Genomic DNA, 20,352 nt, shown 5'->3' with positions numbered 1-20,352 from the left:
TACAAACTTTATGACCCCTAATGTACCAACGGGGGACGGGAGGCATTCTCTTTAGAGAGACACTGGAATGTAGTCTTGCCGACCTCGCCGGCATTGACTGCACAACCTCCCTGGTTTGAACATAGAGGTTCCATTACACCTATGTGCAGGACCCGATTATGGTGGGGGGGGGGGTTGAGGAGAAACCCTTTTTTTCCCCCAGTCATCGGGCGAGTTACATGAGGACTATATCCATTATCTCCTCTAACATACAACATAAAGCTCTTCCGATTAATCAAACTACAGAATTCACACTATGAATCTCAAATTAATATACCAACTAGATCTAGTTATCCTAAAAAAATATTTACAACTGAATTTTGGAGAAATTCTTTTATTAGAGTTATATTCTTACATGCTTTAGGCATAGTAATTGAATTACATTTATGGGAAAGAATGAGTGGTAACCGCTGGTGCTGCTTACTGCCTTCTTCCCCTTCTCTCGGACGACACCGACTGTACACACGGCAGATTTTCGCCCGATAATTGGCCGATGCCGATTATCGGGCGATAAAAATCTGCCGTGTGTACGTAGCTTAAGTCTCACTTTATGATAACCGATCTCTCTATGGAGATCCTAACTAGTTTTATTTTGAATGTATATAGCCATGAACATTTCTTTTGATCTTTATAGGATATCCTTCAAAAGAAGCGAGTGCCATATTAATAATTATTGTTAAATATCATATCGCTAAAGATCAAACTCCCAGGCCTATTATCACCATCAATTTTGAATAATCCTTTATTAAAAACTTTTGCTGGTGTCATTTTTCACTTGTGGATACTCCGGCTTGCTGGGAGACTTCAAAGTAGAGTAAAATTTGTGGATGTGAGCTTGTTTTCTTTCATTCAGACATCACTGAACATTCATTCACTCTACATTAGTTTGTAAAACTATAACCACCTTTTCCCCATGTAGGGTGCAATTCCGAACTCAACAAAATTTTTCTGGTTTTAAGAAGGTTCATGTTGCTGAAAACTCCATGTATGCACTAACTACCAGTTGCTGAGTTGTAAAGCACAATGTAAGTGCAAGCTTACGGTACTAAATACACTAAAAGTTTGTTATTTGATTTGGAAACCATTTTCCTTCTGGTGCATGTTAAGTATATTCAGGAATTACTAATATATCTTTGATAAAAAAATCTTACTTTAATCACCTATGAATGATATAGTATTTTATACTCCCTGCTTTCTGCATTTTGTTTGTTTTTGCTGAACAGATATTTACATTTATTTTCTGTATATATTTTTACAGTGGTCTATAGCTTTTCTCCATATCCCCTGAGGAAGCCCATAAGGGCGAAACGCATCGGGACGGGAGACTTTGCACTGTAACAGACAACTGTTATTTGAACCATCTGCTTTTAAGGTGTACCTGTATATGCATAGCATATATGCTCAGTCACAACTGAAATTTTTAAAGTTTGCAATAGTTGATTTTAGAATACTATAATAAAGTTTGCATTTTTACAAAACTATTCTCTTTAATGCCACTTCAAAAGCCTTTTATTCCTTCCCCTTCCCTTGTCCTACCCTCCTCCTTATCAGCATCCTCCAAACTAGGCTGGGAACGCTGCACATTTCTTGAGCTTACACCTGAGCCCCCCTCTTCTCTCTCTGCATTCATTCGTGGAGTTTGGTTGCTAAAGTGTGAAGTTTGAATGCAAAAGTGTGAAGATAAAATGAGATGCTCTGTAAATACAGGAGTCGGAGGTACCAGAAACTGAGGAGTCGGAGTCGAAGGATTTATCTACTGACTCCACAGCCCTGTGTGCAACATTACCAATTTTGATTATTATATTGGTGTTCCCATTGCAAAACTAAGGTGACTTTGTAATTTGTTATTACAACACAGAAAACAACTATATTGAACTTACTTCAACTTGGCCAGCTTGTCCCGTGTCTGATTAATATCTTTCTGCTTGGTATAAAGCCAGTCTTCAAGCTGCTTCTTAGTTGGGAAATGTCCCAGTAAAGAAGTCAACTCATCGTTGTGTCTGGATTTTATCTTTCGAATATGATCATCTTTTTCAGCCTAAACCAAAAATGTACAGGAGATAATTACTATTAAAATAAATTGCAAAACCATTACAATGAGAAGCTTGTAGTATTAGTATCAAAAAACCTTTGCAGCAGAAAAGCACAAGGTAGTAAAAGGCATACAAGACACTTGCAGCATGAAATAGGAAGTTAAAAGACAATGGCAGTTATCTATGGCTGAACTGAAGTTCCCTCAAGCCAATGGCAGCAGTAAGATTGAGGAGGATAGCACAGGAAATTAAATGCTGCAGAGGCCCCAAACAGGGTAGCTAGTGTTCAATGTGGAAAAAGTTAGCGTGCCTGAGCCAAAGATTGAATGGCAGTGAATGTAAAGACCGATGGGGGGAGGCAGACCAAAACTGAAAGCAAACACTGGTCAAGAAAGCAAGTTGACAGCAAACCTAGGAAGAGTGAGGCTCCAAGATTTTCCAAGCACTTTCCCATCAAAAAGAAGAAAAATGGAAAAATATATATTTACAAACTATATATGGTAGGTTCTGGTAAGTCTGTCTATTCTTCTGTGTCAATAGATTGTAGACAGGAAAATAGCTACCACTACATGTGATGCTAAGGCCATAATGCACATCTATGGCCCCACTGTAAGCCAGTGGGTACTTGTAACTGCTAAAAGAGGCAATAAGGCTAACACTCAGCACTTCATATAAGTAAAAGGAGTTTCTCATCGCCAATTAAGGGTAATGATCGTACAGCAATCTTTAATCTGATTGTCACTACCTTAGTTTCCTTCTCCGGGCATAATATAAGCTCAGTGATGCCAATCATTAAACTTTAACTTTGTGTGCCTGTTTGTGCTGGTGGGCTCAACCAAGGTGCCCCAAGAACACTGCTGCAAGCCGATTCCTGACAGTACATGTCTTTAGGCATGTTAATGGTATTGTGAAAATATTTTCAGTCATTTCAATAAACAGAAACTGTAATCAATATCTCTACCTTATCTTTTTTTAGCATATCCATCTGTGTTCGTATTGTTGTGTGGGTATTAAGCTGTCCCATCTGCTGATCCAGTTTTCGCACTGTTCTGTCCAGTTCAACCCTCTGGTTCTGGAGCTCCTCAACCTCTGATCTCAGGGCTTCCACATTGCAGTGCTGCTCAACACTCCCTAGTTCCTGTTCCTTTGAAAAAAAATATCCACATATGATCCATTTATTAATTTCCAGTAGGGGTTACACATTATATTGCATGTACAATTTCTACATGAAATGTAGTATATCTGGGTAGTAGGACAAATTAGAGATCATGCTACCGTCTCAATGCTATAAACATGACAATTGTAAAATTTCTTAGATCTGTAAATATTAACTAATTCGTAACAATATCAAAGTGGCAATGTAATGTTAGGATATGCAGGATAAAGTTAATGTACATGAAAAACGATTTTTGTGATATATTTTCAGATGATCAATTTTTTTTAATCCAGCCAGTTTGTTTTTTAATGAACTCTATTTTAATATATATTACATAAGTATTATTATAAGCTCTATCCAAAAAGAATGATCAAGAGAAGAGTATCTGTATTGTCTTCACTTTATTTTCTATACATTTCCATTAATACAGTACTGTAATAGCAATTGATGAAATATTTTGTTAAATAGAATACAATATACAATAGAATAGTTACCCCCCCATAGCAGGCAAACTTTTGGGCCTCTGGCATAAAAAAGGCAGAAATTGTCTGCCATAAATTTAAAAAAAAGACTACATAAAAATGTTTTATTTAAATTAGTCTACCTTGAAATTATGGACAAAAAAGTATGTTCAAAATCCAACTATCCAGTTCCATAAATGAGATATTATAAGTGTGGTGGTTGGACATTTAAGAGATGACTCTAAAAACTTTGATGGAAGAAGACATCAAAAAACCATGTTGAAAAAGACTGGAAAGCTCAACGAATTCAAAATTCATTAGTGATGATATGTCATTCTGTCCAAATTAACAACATTATTTTGAACTCTGAGCTACATTAGAGGAGTGTTGCAGTGAAATTGGCATAATTGAGCCACCATATAAGCTTGTTACACTGAAAGTGGAGTTACAAGACTTGCAACTCTCACGCAATGTGTTATCAAGTTACACAAGAATAGATCTCACCGTTTTTAGAAGTTCTTCATTGAGTTCCTGCAGTCTGTCAGAGAAACGTTCCAGTTGCAGCAGCTCAGATTTGATATTCCTGAGATCCCCCTGTTTCTTGTTCTGCATTGCAGACTTTAGCTCAATAGTTCTCTCCAGGCCTGTCTTCTTGTCTCTAATCTCATCTATTTGTTTCTGTTTTGCTGCTTCTTTTTCTGAAAACTCTTTCTGCATTAACAAAAATAAACTTCTCAAAATAGTAATCATTGTGATAAATCACTGAGTTTTTTTTATAAATGGAGCTGTAATGCCTTTACCTAAAAGGATGCTCATAACACAAAAGTTCAGATTTTCATAGTACATTAGATGTAGGATTGAAGCTTTAATAAAAAGCAACAAGGTAACTAATTGCTAAGACATTTCCCTTATTATATTCCCTTATATTGTATAATTTGAAAACATGTTTTTGCTTTTGGGTAGCTTTGCTTAAGATGTTGTTAATTGGTATTCCAATGTCCTTCACCATCTCAGTTTCATCAGATTTTTACAATTTAAACTAAAGAAGGCATTTTTTTTGCCCACAGGCCTACAGCATACATTCTTTTAACATTTAAATTTTCAAATACCCATTCATTTTCCCATTACCCAACAATTGTCTTATTTTCGTTTTAAATCATTTGCTGGATCACCCAGCTTCACTGATAAAAGTGTGTTTTATCCAGCCTTGGAGAGCTTTCATAAATAAGGGCTGGGGAAATTTCAGGTTGCATGTCACTATGGGGACTGCATTGTGCAGAAAAATTCCTGGTCACAGGTAGCACCTGACCACATGTTAACGAATCTTGCTCTTTTGTTGTGTAAATAATATTTATCTTACCATTATTTGATTCGCATCTGCTTCATCTTTTTCTTGTCTTTCTTTCACCAATTTCTGAAAGCTTGCTACCTGCCTTGAATTGAATGGTGTTTGCTCAAACCCATCAAGCTCCAGCTGTGCCGCCAAGGTCTTCATAAGAGAGTCTCTTGTTCTGAGAAGTTGCTGGTGCTGGTCAGCCTCCATCTGCAGACGACCTGGACAAAGACATATAAAGAAATACCTACTGCACTTGAATGACCACTGGCAGGACATCACCAAAGAGAGCTGATGTCACTGCATCCATCTTTAAAAGGAAACATTTTTGTTGCTGTGCTGAGTAGAGAGGAACAGTTTACCACAGCTAATAGAGGTATGGGGAAAAAACACAGAAATGGCTTCACATTTACTAGTTGTATTGTGATAGATAGGGTCACATTGCAGCAGTTCATATGGGATGGTGAAATAGGTGTAGAAAAGTGGGGAAAAAAAACAGGCATTGATTCCCATTTTAAGCTTCTATTGCCAAAGTCACATTGCAGTGGTTTATAGGAATTAAAAATAAAATTAAAAAGCAAGACACAGTATTTATAAGGCTTGGTCCTAAAAGAAACAAGAAAAGAATTATAAAGGGGTATATACTTTTTCTAAGACCACATTAACTTCTACCAAATTAGGAAATTGGGCACTTGAAAGAAATATTGAAAGAAATTTAAAAGGTATATATACACTTTTCAAGGGCTACACATTCTCCTATGCTAATTATGGAAATTTAGGTATTTAAATAAATAGGTTAACAAACTACTGCAAATTTTCAAATATAAACTAATCCAAAAATATAAACCTACTTACATAGTTCTTAAAAATTCGTTGACGCCGCATATTAACATGGCAGTCACTACTAAAATTCACAGAACAGAACAGAAATGCCAAAAAATAATGTGAACAAATACATCAATAGATTTTTATTTTTAAAATTTTTTTTTAAAAAAGGGAAAAAATAAAATGATACGGACTCAGCCTTCATTTCATTCCCTCCCTTTTTACAGGGTAAAGTAGTTTGTACTTTTGAGTTAATTATCAAGGGTCACTTGATCCTAAATGATGTTTGTGCCTTATTGTTGTTTACCAGCGGGTGATGGTGTGCTGTCATGTAAAGTTTAAAACTCAGGAAGGCTGGGTCTACACGGACATTTTTAAAAACACATGTAAAAGTTTCTACTACATTTATATGCGTTTTTTACACCCCTTTATTAGTGTACTAGTGCTGGAAAATGTTTCACCGGGCACATTTTGCCAAGGCAATTAAAACACAGGGTTAATGCGGGGAAACGACCCCATTGAAATCAATGGACACGTTTTCTCACGTTAATCCTGTGTTTTTTCACATTTCACATTTTCAAAACATTGCAAGAAGCTTTATCTTTAACGTTCAAAAACGTGCCTCAAGGAAACGCCCTGGTGTAGAATAAACTATTGGAATGCATTGGAATTTCAAACATGGGCTTTTAAAGCCTCAGGTTAAACGCTGGGGAAAACGTCTGTGTAGACCAAGCCTAACGGCTGCTCTTTACTCTTAAGACAGCAAGTAACTTTACAAGAGGAAGTAAAATCACAGCATTGTTTCCAGTTACAGACAAAAAATATTATCCCACTGTTGCTAATTTTTACCTTGACAGTTTACTAAATAACTATAATATTTCCAGTTCACACAGGCTTTTGCTTCCGTATTTGCTAATAAAGTTCACCAGATGTTCTCAAAGTTTGACTGTTAACATGTCTTAAAATGTGATCAGGTCGAAAAAAAGACTGGCAGTGGAAGTAGGCCTTATAACAGACCAGAAAACACTAGAGGATCCTGAACTCAAACTAAACCTCAATAGATATTTGCAACATATCTATAAATTTAGGAAATGTAAAAAATGTGCAACTAATTACCTTGCTGGACCAGCAGTTCCCCCTTTTCTCGGTTCAGCCTCTGACAGTCCTTGACTGCTCGGTCCATTTCGCGTTGGCAATCATTGAGCTTTCTCTCCTTTTCTCTCACGGTTTTCTGATGGTTGTGGTACATTTCATTGAGCTCTTCATCAGTCCCTTGGAAAATCTAAAATCAAAATCAACCTATGTTAAATATTTATTACAATAAATTGCATATTTACTAGTCACTATAGAATAGGGTTTACCGCTTGATCCTGAGTATCTTATTTATATATATATCCCCTCCAACATATTCTTTACAAACCTTTTCTATTTTATCTTCCAAATCCTGATTGTCCTTTTCCATGTTCTTTTTCCTGCTTTCCAAAGCTTTAATATCATTGTCCAACTTCATTACTTTAGAAAGGTTTTTCTGAATTTCCAATAAGCGACTCTAAAATAAAACAATAACTTTTTAAAAGAAAAGTTAACTACATTTTACATTACAGTGGTCAGATAAATGAAATTAATAATATTACCATTGCCCTATTTTCCATATGCACCAGCAGTTTAAAAAAAAATGACTGATTGTAGCTAAATTTATAAAATGTAAGCAATACCCATTTGTTCTCACTGCCAGGAACCATAAAAGATGATTTCTACAAGTAGAATGCACTTAGACAATCACTCACAATACACACTTTTTTTAGGTTGTCGGGAGTTAGTTTAAAGAATGCCTCCAGGGCAGTAATGATAACAAGGAAGGGATTAGGGATGCATTCACCACTGACTATATAAACTAAGTAAAAAGAGAATAGGATAGGAAAAGGGTGCCCAAACTACAGCCCTCTCCAGATTCACTCTCTTCCCATTGTCTTGCAGGGTATGGGGTGCATCTCTCTCTGTTTCTAAATTAGATTGTGCTACCAGGAGAGGGAGCTTCCTGAGTTCAGTGTTATCTCCCTAAAAGTGGGTGTGTCCAATAGACCTGGCAATCAGCTGTGTCTACTCCCCGCCCACCTTGTACTGTGAGATAATCCCAGCAGCATCAACACGAGAGCTGTGTCTGTGTCCATGCAGCCATCATTACCCCTATGTATAAACCTTCATTTCTCCTTCTTCCATTGTCACAGAAATGTGAAATTTTCAGGGTACACAGGTGACCATGAGAGCTGTTACTAAAACAAATTGCCCCCCTGAACATAATTTGCCAGATACAGGGTGACAAGCAATAAATCCTAATAATAATCAGGGATATTTTCCCATTAGGGGGGGCTATTTCAAGACCAAGATTAGGGACCCTCTGGGGCCACTTCCATGGCAATGAGCATTAGGGTAATGCCAATTCGCTCTGTGCTCTGGTGCCCCAAATATATACTTGCTCACTCACAAAACTTTAAGGCTGCGTTCAAACTGGCGGTGAGGTTTTGGTGCGGTTACTGATTTCTCATGCCATTGAAAGCCTGCCTGGGGGAAATGCTCAGTACCGCTCACTGCCGCCTGGAGTCAAATCTGCAGACACTTCGCTGTGACAGACTGAGCAGCTGCTGAGGGGCCTGTTATAAAGCTGGCCACTTACCTCCTGTAAACCCCAATTTCTCAGGAATGGGTAGATTTAGGGACCTGAAGATGTAGTAGTAAGAATATGTCCCCCTTGTCTATCTGTCACATGAATTGCATTTCTCTGCAAGTATCAAATGCAGAGATGTTGGGGTACAAAGGTTAGCGGCCTCCTATAACTGACAGGACACATTGTATGGTGTAGTTTCTGCTATTTGGTACAGGGATGGTGGGTGGGGAGCAATATATGACTAGCCAGCACTGTATGATAGCTTTAGTTTTTTTAACTTTCATTAATAAAACGTTGCTTTATTAAAATGAGCATCAAAAGGTGAGTGCAGAAATTCTTGATTTCTCATTTCTTTTATTTTGTGCCTTATGTTACAGTAACTAGAAACATTTCAATTCAATCTCATTTTAAATTAAAAGTATTCTAGTTTTAAACATATATCTTTATTGTTTGTTTGCATTGTGGCTTGCAAGTTTTATCCTAATGTCAACAGCGGAATCCAGATGTAAAAAGGTTGGGCACCACTGGGATAGAGGAAGCTAAAAGTCTGTAGGCACTACTTGTTTTAATGCGTTTGTGATTTTTAGTAATCATTAATACAATCAGTTTGTGGCACCAGTCAGTGAACATAGAATCAAAAGAATTAAAAAAAGCACACAGGAGATGCACAAGATAGTTTAAAAGAAAGGAGATGTTCCTGTCTTTCAGAACCTAAAGTGCCACATCATGCTTTTAAAGCCGGTGATCATGAGGGAAGTCAAAGAATTTGCCTGGTCGGTATACCCCTATGTCCTGAGAATCTCAGAAAAAGAAAGAGAATACCCAGGTGAAGGTGTGGAAGTAAGGTAGTCAGAATAAGCAAAACCCTGTGTGATTTAGGCCAAAACATTTGTATGACTGTATTAAAACTCCTAAAGCGCAACAAAAAAATTCTAAATTTCAATCAGGCAGGTCTTTATTACCAACTTTGCTTTATTGCAGACTAAGGGTCTCTGCTCTGAACGACTGAATGAACTCCTGCCTGCCTGCACAGGAGTTACGGCCAAAGACGCTATCGAGCAAGAGAAAAAGAAAGAATATGGCAGCACCTTGTGGCAGAATAGAGAAAGGTGAGTTTAACAGGCTTTAGTTCTACTTTTAAAGGGGAGGGGAACTAGCCACAACCACTCTGAACCTGTCATATTGTCAATCTATTATTATATCTTACTTACTTTGAGTGGCTCAAGCTGATTGTCAATAGACTTCACATTCTCTCTGGAGGCTGCTAACTGGGCCTCTTTACTATGAAGCAGGTTTTGGATTTCATGTGCTTTCTCTTTATTCTGTTTTAAATACTTCAGTTCTGCTTGGCATTCTTTTACTCGCTGGGCTTGCTTTTGCCTTACCTGACGCAAAGTATCCAAGGCTTTAATATACCTTTATAGAAAAGAAAACCATATTTGTAAAAGTGAATACTAACATTCACAAGAGAAAATGTTTGCAATTTAAAATCTATTGACATACTTTTGGTTCTTTGTACCTTAGCTTTTTAAAACCACTAAGCAGAAAACCACTTCATTGTGGTGGCAACTATGGTATGAAAGAGCAACCAACTCCTGACCCCAACAAAGCAGCTCTATATCAGAAAAAGCCAAGCAAATCTGAGTGTGGAAATAAAACAAGCCATTTGTGGCTTTGCCACATCATTTGTACCCCCCAGCTTTGCTGCAGTTGTGGAGTACAAATAGCGCTACCTTGGCAGAAGAAAGCAGCAGCTAAAATAGAGGGAATTTTCACCAAATTGACTAAAAAAATTATTTCAATTTGGCCACTATACATGTTTTCAAATTAATGAGTGACTGGACTGTAATAGACTGCAACATTAACAGATTTGATTGGTAATAGACTTTTCTTGTAATAGCTAACTAATAAACATGGAACTAACACTACACCTGCTGGTCATAAATGTTACTACAATGAAGGTGTTAAACAAGAAAACCTATTTTTCGTGATCTATTACTCCCCGATTTCTTCACTGTGAAGGTCTGATTTGTTTTAATGGATCCGGAGTGTTGGATGCTTTAAAACAGTAACAGGGCAGAGCTAAAACAATAATGTATTTACTGTTTACTGTCTGAATTCAGAAAACAAGGAAATATTGAAAAAACACAGTCAAATATAAAGAGTATTCCTTGCACATAGCTATTCTAGGTATGTTAGTCCTTGTCAGCAAAGGATATATAAACTATGGTCTCTAAAGTGTATTGTGTGACAATATTGAGACAGAATAACTAGTAAGGCTAAGGTGAGATTGGTTCAAATAAATAAGAATAATGGGATGAACTGGAATAATGTTATCAGCATGATGACATACTTCAGAGAAAAAGCATCAGGGCTTTCTTCTGGAGTGATTTAGTCCAGAACACTACAAAAACAAATGGATGAAAAAACAAAGCACTGGACAGGCAGGTAGGTATTTTCAATGTGCATTCAAGGTTTAAATGTTGACCACAGTTAAACTACCTGTATGCAATCACCCCATTTGATAAACAAAAAGGATTTTAATATGCTGCATATGTAGTTATTACCAAAAGTGCTTAATCATGTACAACTGTGTAACTACAAGTACCAAATACAATCTATTTCACTGAATCTCTATGTAATACCTCAAAAAGGCCAAAATTTTAACATTCATAATGTCTGTATAGCAGAACTTTGCACAGGGGCTATGAAATGATAAAATGTCACTGTCAACTCTTGTTTTGAAAGAAAGAATTAGGTTAAATAGAAACCGAAAATGTTTTTTTTTTGTAACTGTAAGGAATCAAGTACCACTATGTGGGCAAATGAATGGCTTCACCGCTGTGGAAAAGTAATGCAATGCCAATGTCATGTGCAGCAACATTTGATATTTGTCATCACAGTTTTTTAAATGTCATCGTAATGTCAGTCATCTGGTTCTGTTCTTTCCAAATACTTAATCCATACTGTGTCATTTAAACTAAACAATGCAGGAAGCAAGTAGGATAATTTTCTATCATGTATTTTCTGACAATAACTCCTAAGCAAGACATCAACCTTTTACCAAAGTAGTTCTTTATTTTGTATTACATCATATAAGTGCAATAAATCCCAGGGCCCTGTGATGGTCAGGCTTATGCACCAAATTAACAATTTTGGTGGTAACTGGTTTTAGGAAGTGAGTAAACAGGTGACTTATTGGAAAAAGTTATTTATGAGTGATGTGGAAAATATATTGAAAGGCCTAATTTTGAATGTTTGTATAGGTCAGGAACATAATTAGAAAAGAGACAAAGAGTTATATACTGAGAAATATATCAAATGTACCAATGCACCAAAGCATACATTTGTATATGTTCTACAGCAGGCCTCATCAGGAAGTTGTAAAAAAATGTTTAGAAGGGTTACCTTGGAAACAAATGTAATCTTTTTAATCTTTATACAATTTAATTTACAGCTCAATGAGCATGATCATGGTTTTGTGTTTTGTAAGTTGGCACAAAAGGCAATAAAAGAATAAAGAAATTCTTTTATTGCCTTTTGTAAGTTGGCACAAAAGGCAATAAAAGAATAAAGAAATTCTTTTATTGCCTATTGAAGGCTGAAAATGACATCAATCTTTCTTAATTTAAGTGTATGTGTAAATTTAGCAGAAGTTTGTAAGAAATCAACACCATGACAGCAGAACAGTAATCAGCAAAAACATAAGATTCCTCAGCTCCCATAACAGCCTCTCACACAATGGGCCTGATTTATTAAAGCTCTCCAAGGCTGGAAATGATACATTTTCATCAGTGAAGCTGGATAATCCAGCAAACCTGGAATGGATTTCCTAAAAGTAATTTGCTATTTGTTAACAACTGTTTTGAATCCTGAACCTGATCCGTTCCACTGATATCCTTTCCAGCCTTGGAGAGCTTCAACCTCCCTGGCAGTATGATTAACCTCCCTAGAGGTAACCCTGAGTGTGACTCAGGGTAGAACAAACTTGCTAAAAGCGGTAACCCCCAGTCACACTTTACCTGATCCGCCGGTGTCCCATGCCGTCCATCGCCGCAATCTCTGTCTTCTTTTCTCTTCTTCCGGTCGGCTTCTGCATCTGATGAGTCACCGGGGAGTTCCCGGTGACGTTGGTGCGTGTGTACGTTGCCGGCGGGGTGGGAAATTCAAAATCCATTTGTTTTGCATTCAATACAAAATAACTGTATTGAATGCAATACATTGGATTGATATGTGTAAAAGCAGTACATTGTTTTCAAGAACATTTATTTTACAGTATATATATTAGTATAAGTATAATATGTATTTAAAAAAAAAATTAAAAAAAATTAAGTTTTTTTGAAAATATATAGATTTTTTAATTTAATTCAAATTATTATTTTTACATGATTTTGTGTTTCAAAGTTTATTATACTCATAATGTTATATTACACTGTAAAATAAATTTTCATGAAAAACAATGTACCGCTTTTAGACATCTAAAACCAAAAAGAAATGAACCGCTAGGGAGGTTAATGAGGATTTTTAAATCCAAAAACGGTGCATTTAAATATCCTCATTATTTTAAATTTCCCGCCCGGTCCCGCCTACATTCCCCAGACCAGGCATCGCCAGCTGGCACAGATGCCCAGCCGCCATCGGCAGGGAAATAGGATGCCGGACATCACTGGAGGGTGCCACTGGAACGTGGGAACAAGGTAGGAGTTTTAACCTCCCTGGTAATTTCAGCCCAAGTGTGGCTCAGGGTTACCACATTTGGTAAAGAAAATCCACCCCAAGCCACAATCGGTAATACTGCCAAGGAGGTTAATAAATCAGGCCAACTGTATCAGCACATTCTGGGACACACTGCATTTGCATGCCGACCACCCTAGGAAATGGCCACACATGCAGAAGACGAACTGTGCCAAGATAGAAAGCAAATAGTTGGTAGGGAAGGTCCAGTTTAGGGTAAGGCTGTAGGAGTTGTGCTTTTAAAACAAATTTAGTATGCTATTTTTGTCAATGTACACTTTTTATATTAGCCTTTAAAAATTTTTATAAGAATTGAAACCATTAAAAAAATAATGTAAATAAAAAAAACAATGTAAAGCACTAACACTGGCAAAATATTCTCTTTGTTGATGAAATGACAATTATCACCATGATCATTGTTTTGTAAGAATTCCAAATGAAAATATATACCTGGTTGCTGAAAAGATCTCATCAAACTTTATCTTCAGCTGTCTCCCCTCACTTAGAGGCCAATTGGAATCCTCTTGATGGCAGAAGATGACATTGTTCAGCACGGAAGTAGACACCCCCAAAGAACTGATCATCTCTCTGTCCATTTCTGCACATTTTGTACTAAGGCTAACTTTTTCTCCATGCCTGGCAAAAAAAGCAATAAACAAAGTGTAAATAGACAGTATACCAGTAAAAAGAAGATACTTTGTGACACTAACAAAACAAGTGGTAAATAACTATTACATATCACATAATACACTTGAAAAAGACCATGAGACACACGTCTAAACGTCTAACCATAGGAAAAAAACAACACAACCGATTCCACCGTGTCATTATTTACCTACCAAAAACACACTCCCCGATTCAATAGAACCAACCTTAGCAGCAATAACATGGACTAAAAGGTTTCTGTATACTTTAAACTCTTGCAGTGAGTAAATGAACATTGGGATATTTATACAAGACTTTGAAACACCAAGTACTCTGGACCCCCCACTTGGATAGCAGTAATAGGATATTTATGCACCTTTCTTGATATAGGTTTAGGTGATAAGATATAGGATATAATAGTGAGAAAATGACAATCTGTATCACAATCAACACAGTCTCAGTTTTCTAATAGAGATCCACTAAATAAAGGAAAGTACAGTCGCTAATGTGACATAGCCAATTGTTCACTTTTTCAGTGATGTTGAACTGATACTATGGCCCTGATTTACTAAAGTTCTCCAAGGCTGGAAGGAATACACTTTCATCAGTGAAGCTGGGTGATCCAGCAAACCTGGAATGGATCTGGTACATGATTGAAAACATTTGCTAACAAAAAGCTTGACTTTTAGGAAATCCATTCCAGGTTTGCTGGATCACCCAGCTTCACTGATGAAAGTGTATTCTCTACAGCCTTGGAGAACTTATGGAGAACATATAGCCTATGGATAGACTATATGTACGTACATATACATAACATGTCAAATCTTTCAATGTGAGAATATATGGTATTAGGTAAAGAGGACCTAAACTCAACAGTTTTACTTTAGATAAAAGGGTAGACAGAATGGGAGCACAAAGGTAAAGAGATACGGACCTCATGCATGCGCAGCGAGATCGGCTCTCCTTTTTTTCCCCCCTTTACAACTGGCTACATCACCCAATCTTGCACCTGTTCAGTGAGAGATCAGGTGATGTAGCAAAAGAACTGGAAGAGAAGACTAAAGATGGCGGCAGCCAGCACTGATGAAGAAGAATTCTAGGATGACGCAGGACTAGATCAAGGAAAGGTCCAGCGCCTTCGAGGAATCTGTGTGATTAAAGATGTGTGATTTTTTTTTTAACTTTAGTTCCGTTTTAAATATAAGATACTTATCAGAGTCAATTGGTTTATGACTGAATAAGTATGTATACTATAATCCATATTTTTTTTTCTTGTAAAAATGTTTTTAATACAATTTTTTTTTTAAATGTTAGGAACAAGTACAATATACATCAACAATAAAAAGTACCAACAATAAAAAATAAATGCAAAGAAAAAAAAAATAGAAGATTCAGATAACAGTGATAGCAGCATTTACAAAACAGTAACAACTTAAAAAATAAAATGCTCAGTGTTTCCGTGTATAGCAGCCGATACACATGTAAAATTAAAACAAACAAGTAAATATACCAAAAGCACCACTGTATGCATTCCAGGAAGGGCAAAAGAAGAACAATAACAACGGGGGACATAAAATTATCCAATATTCTAAGTAGATGTACATATAAACAGAAATATAAAAAAATCTGTTAGTTGACCCTAAACCTGTTGTGTATGCAGGACAGCCCTGTAGAATTTAATTTAGGGATAAATGAGGAAGAATGGGCATAACTTCTCACAACAAGAATTAAAAAGGCTTTGAGCTGCTGTAAAAGGATTTCAGAAGTTCTATCTTGTGCCAGAGAGGGCATTTTTTACTAGGGTATAGGATGTCCAAACATTTGAACAAACTATTATTATTATTATTATTATTATTATTAATAATTTTGAACAGGATTTATATAGCACCAATATATTACGCAGAGCTGTACATTAAATAGGGGTTGCAAATGACAGACGAATACAGACAGTGACACAGGAAGAGAGGACCCTGCCCCGAATAGCTTACAATCTAGGACATTCAACAATAACAATTTTTTGGTTTCTATGTTTCAGGTCCTGTTCACACTGTCATGTTGCACTACTGCACACTGGTGCAATAAAGTGCCACCCTTGTGTTGTAGCGTGGTATAAAGTGAATTTTCATGCACTACTGAAAAAGCTGCATGAACTTCTTTTGGTGTGTTCAAACGAATGGATGTTTTAATGCAATGCTTAAAGTTCATGACAACAAAATTAACTGCATTATTAAATGTAATAAAAAAATTAACATGCCGTCCTGAAATGTTGTTTGCCAATTCTCGCCTAATTGGGCCAGGGGTATCATTTTTGAATGCAACTATGTGTATATCTTTTAAAAAATAAATACAAATAACCCAAATTTTAAACTTTCATCCTTGAAAATCACTAACACTGACTGTTTGGGCCATCACTTTATCTTTCTTCCACTACTCACTTTTGATTATCACTAAATACAAGTTTGTTTTACATGGATGTCAAACCATTAGAAGGTGTACAAGGTGTATAAAGTTGTGTTTATAGATTATAATCTTACTTCATTCTTGTAATCACACCCTCCAATGTTTTAAATTCAGTTTTTTTCCCCTTTTGGGTGCACACCATAGACCGCTGAACAGCCACAAGTTCTCCATTGACATCTCGGAGCTGAAGACGAATCTGGGCTCGAACATCTGTTTCATTAGCAACCTGAAAAATAGCAAGATCAGCAAATAGTACTAGTAATTTTTTATATAAAGGTAACTTCTTTTCTAGAAAAACTCTAGAAAAGAATAAAAATGTTCCTAAAACACAACAAAATGCATGTCTGTGTAAACCAGACTTTAGAATCACCTGCAGTACCACTTGCTGGACAATTTGAGATTACACACATTTTCCAAAAGCTTCCAACCTTGATTTTTCTCCAACATTTTATTTTTATAAGCACACAGGTAGCTAAATATTACTACTGAGCCTGGAACTAATTCATTTATGGATATGGTAAGGTTTCCTGAAAGTAACACGCTATTGGCGAGACTTGAATTAACATTAAATTGCCCCATGCTTAAATCCTTTGCGCTCAATCTTGTAAACGTTTACTCAGGCAGAAGCAATCATGTCAAGTGTAGATGTTAAAAAATTATCGGGGAAAAACAAAGCAAAAAGGCTATTGTGTATAAGTACAATTTACATGACACTTTGTGTATGCTTCCCAACAGAAATTTGTACAAAGAACGTATGTCATCATTTGCCTGGAACAAGAGTACCAACTTTCAATTCTGATTGCTTGTATCATTTTTGTATGCAAAAATGCCCCTTTTGTTTTTTATTCCATAAACTTGACATGTATAATTACTTTCTCCCCAAAGCAGTTTCCATTACATGAACTCTACTCTTTCTCTACTCTTGCATATTGATATTAGGGACCCGATAGCCCTGGAAAGTCACGCTTTTCCAACCTCTTGCTGCTTGCTTGTATCAGTCATACAGAGACCAGACACACAGACTGCTAAAATTTAGTAGAAGGTGGGCAACAATAGCAGATTTATTGTGTCTCTCACATAGGTTTCTCAATCATACCAGTGTGTTGCCAAAAAAACATGAATAGCACCCAAACAGTTCTTATGAACTGCAACAGACTGTGTTATTGTCAATGGGCCCATATAACGGATGGAGGTATTTTTCCATGCTCCTAAAATGAATAGATAGTGAGTTGATGGCTACACACACTACTATGGCACACTAGAAAATGCAAATAAGGTAGTAAAATTACTAAAATCTGCAATAATTACGAAGGATAAAAATAGTAGAAATGCACGTGGAGAATTTTATAACTGAACATAACAATACAAAATTCCCTAATAAGGTCAGTATATGGTGTGGAAAAGATAAGACTTAATTCCAAAAAATTAAAATGGGACTGACTTACTAAAAAATTATTTGATTTTTTTGGTATATTTTGCAAGGCTGCCTGTTGTATGAATGCATCTGGCAAACCTGGAACAAGCTTACTTAATCCAATAAACCATTTCATAAAAATCTCCAACATCAATCAGCTTGTTGACTGCAAGCTTACATGTAAGCCCAATACCATAATTATGACCAATACCTTAGGATCGTGCACAAATGTGTTTCCTTTCGATCCAGGTGGAAAATCACCAGTTGTGATATACTTAAGACACTCAATAATAGTCTGCAATAGAAAAAAAGCAAACATTAAAAAAAATGCTGCAAAGTTTTATTGATTAAACCCAACTAACCAAATAATTATTCATTAAATATGTTGAAAATAACATATAATGTTCTTAGTCTGAGCTGTGGAGGCTGAGCACAGCCATCTGCTAATCCCCTCCTTGATGCTGGAATCCATTGGAGAACCAGAAAATTAATACAGTCAATCGAATATTTATGCCAAAAGGAGCAAAATGCAAACCTATAACAGTCACAAACGATGATGTTTTAATAGATGATTGTTTTGTAATACAATCAGTCTATAAAAAATTTTTTTTTCCAAACTTTTGTAGGGCTGTAACTTCTTCGGGTTAACAACTTGGATCCCTCAAGTATTTGGATCTTTTGTCACTAGGAAAGCAGTAAAAACAAATAAAATGTAGTAACATGTCTGTAGTGACTTTGTTACTGCAAAGTCACTACACACTTCCTTTTTTTAATTTCGTTCCAGGTATGATTTGGGGAGACTTAAGGCCATCAGAACATGACAACTTTGGAGTTTTTGTAAGCAAGTCATTCCCTTAACCATGGCTCACCAAATGACATTGGAGCAGCATTGCAAAAAAACTGTTTGGCAAGAAGATTTTCATTCTCCAAATGCAGTTCAGCACGAATTTGAGAAGCTTTATGACCGTCACACTGCTCTGACGTGTAACACAATTTACGCTATCCATGGCAAGTTTCTCGAAACAGGATTTGTTCACGACAAACCATGCAGCGGAAGGCCTGCTACTACCACCACTGATTAAAAGACTGAACTCCTGGAGTGGGCGTTCGCACAAAGCCAGTGAAAGTCCATCCAGAAAGCATCCACTGAATCAGCTTTAACAAAAGCTCGATTCAGAGGATGCTTTGAAGAGTGATAAAGCTCTAACGGTACCGACTTCTGGTTGTTCTAAAACTTCAAGCAGAAGATGCTCATGTGTAAACCAACAGCTTCAAGGAGTTCATGCTCATTGTGTGATGGCCATAAAGCTACTCAAACTGAACTGCAGTCAGGGACTGAAAAACTTCTTGCCATGCAGCTATTTTGCAAAGCCACCCCAATGTCAATTGGTAAGCCATGGTTAGAGGAATTATACTCTTATGCTTTATAGTGTCCTACTAGCAACATCCTAGGATGACAAGTGTCAAGATTACAGACCAATAACCTGGCGATCCTACCATTAAGCCCACTTCTTAACCTAGGGTGACAACACCCACTGCACTGAAACTATGAAAAAGCACAGTTATCATGCCAGTACAGGAAATTATGTTAAGTATGCAGAATACTTTTTCTTCTCATCCCCATAACACAGAAGGCAATTATTCTGTACTTTACAGACAAAACTAAGTCAAACAGTAAAAAAGTCAAATGGTATTAGTGCCAATACCACTGATATCAAAAACAGCTTTCATAGTATATTTAAGTCTAAATAAGAGATGTTCTTTGTAAATATAATATACTGTTTTAAACAAGTATACTATTTTAATACTAGACACATTGGTGTTAATTCTATTTTGCATCTAATATTTTATATTGTTTTACATTTCAACCAATATTTGCAGAAGTACATAGTGTTCTCCCTAGCCCCTTTTAGCTGGGTGCACCACCCGTCTGTTTTTGAGTCCTGAAACTGTCCAGTTTACTGAAAAGTAGGGCTCCACCCACCTACATCTTCTTCCCACTTAGCTTAAAAAAATATGGTAGATATATATATATATATATATATATATATATATATATATATACACACACACACACTTTGTTTGACCTTTCTAATTGCATTATATGATGTTATGCCTATGATTTGAATGTTTCCCTTCCTATATAAATATAAAACTGTTATAAAAAATAAGAAAGAATTCCCACAACATCAAGATAGTTATAAACTGTGGATTACTGAATGTGTGGCAGCTTCCGCAAACCTGGGAAAGAAGTGTCATAAGAAGGTGAGCTTTGTGTAATTGTACAGGCTGCTGTAGTGGTTTCAGACATGTGTCTTTGTTTCCTCTAGGAGATTCCCTGGGTTGCATCACTTGTCTACATGCTCACAGGAAGATAGTTTTGTCATTGCTGTGTCATACACTTTGCAGATGTGAAGCTGGGATTTTCAGGGATTTTTTTTGCCTCTTGTGAGAATGTAAAATCTATTAATCTACAAAGCAGGTAAGATTGAAGATACATGTGCCAAATAAAATGGCATTTCCTCTCTAGTGAACATCTGTCTGATGACACCGAAAAAACATGAGAAAAAGAAAGTATATTCTTTCA

General features: G+C 36.4%; 1 protein-coding gene across 2 annotated transcripts in view; it reads right to left on the bottom strand.

Moving 5' to 3' along the window:
* The window catches only part of RAD50 (RAD50 double strand break repair protein), a 107,713-nt gene that overhangs the window by 79,867 nt on the left and 7,494 nt on the right, over positions 1-20,352 (bottom strand). For both annotated transcript variants that reach the window (XM_072400852.1, XM_072400853.1), the window contains 10 exons: positions 17,977-18,060; positions 16,426-16,577; positions 13,697-13,882; positions 9,724-9,928; positions 7,268-7,396; positions 6,964-7,129; positions 5,050-5,243; positions 4,194-4,400; positions 3,034-3,216; positions 1,920-2,077 (listed from right to left, as the gene is read on the bottom strand). In XM_072400852.1, the coding sequence (XP_072256953.1) occupies positions 1,920-2,077; positions 3,034-3,216; positions 4,194-4,400; positions 5,050-5,243; positions 6,964-7,129; positions 7,268-7,396; positions 9,724-9,928; positions 13,697-13,882; positions 16,426-16,577; positions 17,977-18,060 (1,664 nt within the window). The remainder of the gene's footprint in view (positions 1-1,919; positions 2,078-3,033; positions 3,217-4,193; positions 4,401-5,049; positions 5,244-6,963; positions 7,130-7,267; positions 7,397-9,723; positions 9,929-13,696; positions 13,883-16,425; positions 16,578-17,976; positions 18,061-20,352) is intronic.

The sequence above is a fragment of the Pyxicephalus adspersus genome, chromosome 2, assembly GCF_032062135.1.
Source record: "Pyxicephalus adspersus chromosome 2, UCB_Pads_2.0, whole genome shotgun sequence".
Classification (NCBI taxonomy): domain Eukaryota; kingdom Metazoa; phylum Chordata; class Amphibia; order Anura; family Pyxicephalidae; genus Pyxicephalus; species Pyxicephalus adspersus.
The sequence above is the reverse complement of the archived record's forward strand: the minus strand, read 5'-3'. Positions and strand labels throughout refer to the sequence as shown.